The following is a 6,031-nucleotide window of genomic DNA, read 5'->3' as shown; positions in this document are numbered from 1 at the left end:
TGTGAGTTTGGGCAGACGGGGCCGGCGTGAGGCTAACCAGAGACTGTAAGTGGAGGATGAGGCTATTTTAAGACATGGAGCATCTTCTTATTCTGCGCTGTGTGCGACGTTCAGACAGTGGGCCACTTTTTAGCGAACCCTAGTATTGATGCAGGGGGCCAAACAAGCCATGACAACAATGCCCTCGTTCCCATGACAGGAGTGTGCCAGCATGCCAAAACAGCATAAATGAGTCTCAATTTCCGCAAACCAATCTGGGAACTCCTGCAGTTCAACAATGTAGCCGCTGTAGGTGACCTTTATGGGGCCCATGATTCACAACGTTGTGAGCACCGTCAGCATGGAAGAGCACACCACCTCCATGCTTTGGATCTATGTCAACGCCACGGAATGGCTGAACACCTCGTACGACTACAACGCCACGACTGAAAACCCGGACACGTACCCGTACTACGTGATCGGCCTCTTCCTGTCCTGCCTCTACACCATCCTCCTCTTCCCCATCGGCTTCATCGGCAACATCCTCATCCTGGTGGTCAACCTGAACCACCGCGAGCGCATGACCATCCCCGACCTCTACTTCGTCAACCTGGCCCTGGCCGACCTCATCCTGGTGGCCGACTCGCTCATCGAGGTGTTCAACCTCAACGAGAAGTACTACGACTACGCCGTCCTCTGCACCTTCATGTCCCTCTTCCTGCAGGTCAACATGTACAGCAGCATCTTCTTCCTGACGTGGATGAGCTTCGACCGCTACGTGGCGCTGGCCGGCACCCTCAGCAGCAGCCCCCTACGGACCATGCGCCACGCAAAGCTCAGCTGCGGCCTCATCTGGACGGCGTCGCTGCTGGCCACGCTGCTGCCCTTCGCCATCGTGCAGACGCAGCACAACGGCGAGGTTCACTTCTGCTTCGCCAACGTGTCGGAGATCCAGTGGCTGGAGGTGACCATCGGCTTCCTGGTGCCCTTCTCCGTCATCGGCCTGTGCTACTCCCTGATCGTGCGCGTCCTCATGAAGGCCCAGAAGCACCGGGGGCTGTGGCCACGACGGCAGAAGGCCCTGCGCATGATCCTGGTGGTGGTGCTAGTGTTCTTCATCTGCTGGCTGCCGGAGAACGTGTTCATCAGCATCCAGCTGCTGCAGGGCGCCGCCGACCCAGACCAGCCGACCGCCCCCACGCTGTGGCACCACTACCCGCTCACGGGCCACATCGTGAACCTGGCGGCGTTCTCCAACAGCTGCCTGAACCCCATCATCTACAGCTTCCTCGGTGAGACCTTCCGGGATAAGCTGCGGCTCTTTATTAAGCGTAAAGCCAGCTGGTCCGTGCTTAACCGCTTCTGTCAACACACGCTCGACTTACACCTTCCTGTGAGGAGCGAGGTGTCCGAGGTGTGAGTCCCTAGGGTGCAAAGAGCGAGAACTGGAATGAAGTGAATGAAACTGTGGATTAAAGTGACAATTAAAGACACCTTAAGGACAAAGCTCTGTTTTCTGGAGTAACAAAAGCATTTTTTGTTCTTCATTAAAAGGAACCCGATTTGGAACATGTCGCTTTCTTTTATTGCATCCTAAATCATCGAAGAGCCTTGATGAAAATGCACAAATGTTAGCTGGCAGCTAACCATGAATGCTTTATTCACTGCTATGTGACGCTAAAAAGCAAATAGAAACAGTTAACAAGATACGATAGCACAAGATGATCTGATTCTTGTTATTGTACTACAGAAACGGAATCGGTATAAGCTACTGTATTTCTAAAAATGTTTCCATTGGACAAAGTGCAAATGTCAAAGTATCCCCTAGGTATATAAAGGTTGCCTACAACAATTAATTATAGCATTGTGGAGAGGTTGTGACATTTTGTTTATAACTATTCATTTCACGTGCATCTAGTTCTATTTGGTGAATACAAAGACATGTGGCCCCCAAATTTAACTAAACAAATTAATTTAAAAAGTATTATCATGCTAGCATTGTTAGTTCTTATTCTTTCTGCAGCCGCTGCTGGGATTAAATCATGACCATAAAATAACCTCAAATCAACCTCAATCTTCAGTAAATATGTTTATGCATTAAAGATCAATAAACCAAAAAGTACGGGTCACAAAAAGGGTAAGCATTAACATTTGGTTTATTCTATTTCCTTTGAAGAACAGGGCAACGTGAGTCTGGGTCATTGCGTAATGCACTGGAGTTGTTCCTGCTTTTATTATCTGCTCAGTAGTTCTTTGATTTCAACCATCAGCCGTTCAATAAAGTAACTATCAGTAACTACAGTTATTAATGTGCACTAATGACTGCACAACTCTACAGAACAAAACGAACGAATCACGAATGGAAACGAAGAACCCAAAGAAACAGTTGGCTATAAATAGAGATCAGAGTTACCATGGGAGTTTTTTTTTGTATGTTTTTTTTTTTTAATCTCATCTGACAGGAAGGAATATAGGAGTCTGCTAAATGTTGGCTGAGATCCCCGCTGTCACGATCCCTACTTGTCAGCTCCTGTTAAGTGTGCAGCGAGAGCAGCAGAGAGGCAGGTGTTGTTTTGGTACAAGAGGACTGGGTCTGTGTAAACACATTACTCCACCGAGAAGATGGAAAGCTGCTGCGATCTGTTGTCCTTAACAGACATTGTTTAACGTCACGCATTCAAACAGCAATGCTGAGAGGAAAGTGATGTTAGGTTGAAAAAACATGAGCAATCTTCATTTCTGAAAAAATGAAAAAGTGAAGTTATATTATGACACAGGAAATATTCCACTTCTTAATTGTAACGTACAAATGTGTACATCAGGTATATTGGAGGGATGTAAAGCAAGTACAAAACACCACTGCCTATTGTCCTCTCCCTGCGTCTACTGCTGTTTTCTATTGAATCGGCCACTGATTTGTGTTCCGTTAACCTATTCAGGCTGAACAAATGTTAAAATCAAACATTAGGGGTATGTGCCTTTGGTTTAAGTTCATATTAAGTTGCCATTGGTGAAAAGACAAGACAAATGACATGGTGTTCATTTTCTCGCTCACTTTGAGCCTAGCTTTGCAATCTTTATTGTAATACTGTTTAGAAATAAATGTGTTTTTATAAAACCACTGGACAAAATTCGAAGTTGAATTTATAGATTGTAACATTAAGTGTTCTAGAGACGATGGTTTAAATTCAGTATTCATGATCATTTGTGTAGTTAACGTCTTTATGTGTAGGCAGTGTAGAGGTTTCCTTATGTTAGTGTCTCAGTCTGCCCACTTGTATAACAGAGCTTCTTAAAACACAAGACACTCAAGGCCATCACCAAAACCATAAATTCCCACAGAGTGAACTTGTGACGTCTAACTCTATAGGCGTCTAATGGTGGTATTATAAACCATGGGTCTATAGATCCGGAAGCTGTCTCAAGAAAGTGTTCCACATCCACCATGAAAATGTTTGAACAATTCGTTGTGATTATCTAGATGAGAATCAGCTCCAGGACAATTTTCACTGCAGCTATTAGCCCATTAGAGTAAATAGTTTTGCCTTTATTTCCACAGACTAAATTGGTACAGAAAGAAAAATCCATTCATTCTGAAGTTGGATTTGTTTTATTCTTTAGAAACACAATTTTCAACAAAGGTGCAAGGTGATAGGTTCAGTACAAAGACACAACTTACATCATACCAGTATAGGTAAAAGCCCAAACCTCCAAACTGTAGACCTTCCATTGACTGTATTTCCCCAAATGACAACCACTTTACTCAGTTATTTGGGTTGTTTTGAACTGTTTCCACAACTCAACAAGAGAAGCCTCACACATCCTGGGTGAATAACTTTGCGCCTTAACCAATAGTTGAAATCGCTCTGCGGTCTTGGAGCAGTGAGTGTTTGCTGTTTTAATAGAGCAGGCAGCTATTGATGATGTCTGCAATGAGAAAACCTCCAGCTCGAGCATGTTGTTCCAGCTGTAACAAGCAGCCTGGGAAAGTCTCTCACAGGGTGGTGTTGTTGCCTTGAGAATGCCATTTTATTGATGCTCTACTTGTTTGTGACGCTGGTGCTACTGCTCAGTGGCGTGCCCAGACTGACTCAATAGGGATGGCCCTTGATAACACAGGGGGGAAAACACAGCCTTTGCAGTGCAGTGCGGAGAATTTTCACATCACAGAATGAGAACTCGACCAACCATTATTTTAGGGGGGGGGGAGGGGGGGGGGGGGGCAGTAGGGTAGGTGCCACCCGGGGCCACCCTGATGCAACGGCATGTTGAATTCTAGAGGAGAGTGACAGACAGGCTTGTACATGACGCTTATGGGATGTTTGGATTCCAAAAAGGTGTGTTAAATTAGGACAGCAACAGAAACAGAAAGGATGCCTCTGAATATCATCAATGGAAAAAAAGGCTCCCCAGCCAATGGCCGATAGATCGGACCATTTGGCAGGTAAAATAATGTAGGGTTACATATTAAAGCCACTTGGCCAGTATTTGTTTAAACTCTGGCAAGCAAAAATACCAAAATTGTAAAACTTTTAAACAAGCTCAAAACCAAGAAACTCTATGGTTGAACTGCATGTTCAACCATGCAGTGGAAAACTCTATATTTTATAATTTATTTCCTCCATGTCCCTGTCTCCTGCCCTCAAACACACAAACATACATACCACACACACACACTGTGAGAAGGGCTTTACAGAGGACTGTGTTAACAGCTGGGACTACAGCGTAAGGTTAAGGGTTTGTGGGTACTGACGTCATGCAAGGGACAATGGTGGCGACTTTTCCCCTTTCTTGTATTCACAGGACATCACGCGACTGACCGTGTGCATCTCCACAGAACATATTGGCCATCGCTGACGTTTGAGGAGTTGGATATTCACAATTTGATCAACTCATCCAAAGTATGGGGCTTCGCTTTCTCGATGAGGTCATCATGAGATGCTTCCCCTAACTCAATGAAGGGGGGCTTTGAATGGAAACTTCTAGTGACTAATAATAAGAATACAAATAAAAGATGAGAACCCTTTTAAAGGAAAGGAGGGATTTCAGTTCGATGAACAACACAATGTAAAATTACTTAATGCTGAATCTAAGGCTCAGAAACTCATTAAGGCTACCATTAATTAGCCTAATTAACTTAACTATCTTAAAACAACATTCCTGCTTGAGCCATTCTGATGTAAGCGTGTGGCATACATACCCTTAACGGCAAAGGTCTTGTGTGGTCACAGAACTGCAGGCTGAAAAAGCTGTGGGTACTGGAGAAAGTCAAAGTAATTACAACAAGATAGCCCACGCTTTATGCATAATTACAAAGAAGCACACGCCGTAGGCTTCAACAGCTGAATAATTGATCCGATTTATAATTGCATTAGTGTATTAATACTCCTTTCAGCAAAAGGGCTGAGAATAGACAAGCTTAGTAGATATACTGTAGGACAAAGAAAGGGGTCGTCATATAGGCTACATGTGCTGCAATATAATACATACTTAAATTCAATGACAAACAAGTTGACTCCATTGTTTTTTTATTTTCAGATATATTCAGATAAGTTATAACTCATATATTCTTTTTCCCTTACCCTCTTTGCGTGTCTTGGAGCGTGAACAGACGCAACTACGCACACAAACACCCGCGCAATCACACACGCATACACACACACACACACACACACACACACACACACACACACACACACACACACACACACACACACACACACACACACACACACACACACAAACATATGTATGCTAAATATTGTTAAATATATAGTTGTCGCTGCTGAGGAAATAGCATGTCAGAAGACCCAAGCAAATGAATAAACAAACAGTAAGCACAACAAATAACAGAAAAATAAACTAAGTGGCTATAGTACAAGCAAGCTCCATAAATCAAAGAGAATAAACGACAATCGCTTTCGTATAATTATCAATTAAACAGAATGAATTTGGCTGCTGTGGCCTTCCAGTAAATAGATAATAATTATTGAGAAAGGCACACAGGGCGCACGTTGCTTGTTAGGAGCGTGGGGGACGGGCTCTGCTTGGT

The 6,031-nt window shown here is 44.0% G+C and overlaps 1 protein-coding gene across 1 annotated transcript; it reads left to right on the top strand.

Annotated features, from left to right (window-relative positions):
• Nucleotides 1-337: 337 nt before the first annotated feature.
• Nucleotides 338-1,399, top strand: gper1 (G protein-coupled estrogen receptor 1). The gene has a single exon (XM_056578416.1). It carries the CDS (start codon nucleotides 341-343, stop codon nucleotides 1,397-1,399), a length of 1,059 nt encoding a protein of 352 aa, XP_056434391.1. The 5' UTR covers nucleotides 338-340.
• The last annotated feature ends 4,632 nt before the right edge of the window (nucleotides 1,400-6,031 follow it).

Source organism: Gadus chalcogrammus, chromosome 2 (genome assembly GCF_026213295.1).
Source record: "Gadus chalcogrammus isolate NIFS_2021 chromosome 2, NIFS_Gcha_1.0, whole genome shotgun sequence".
In the NCBI taxonomy this organism is placed as follows: domain Eukaryota; kingdom Metazoa; phylum Chordata; class Actinopteri; order Gadiformes; family Gadidae; genus Gadus; species Gadus chalcogrammus.
The sequence above is the reverse complement of the archived record's forward strand: the minus strand, read 5'-3'. Positions and strand labels throughout refer to the sequence as shown.

Bases quoted from the DNA above. Each gene is read 5' to 3' on its own strand.
- gper1 (XM_056578416.1), top strand. From the start codon at position 341: ATGGAAGAGCACACCACCTCCATGCTTTGGATCTATGTCAACGCCACG.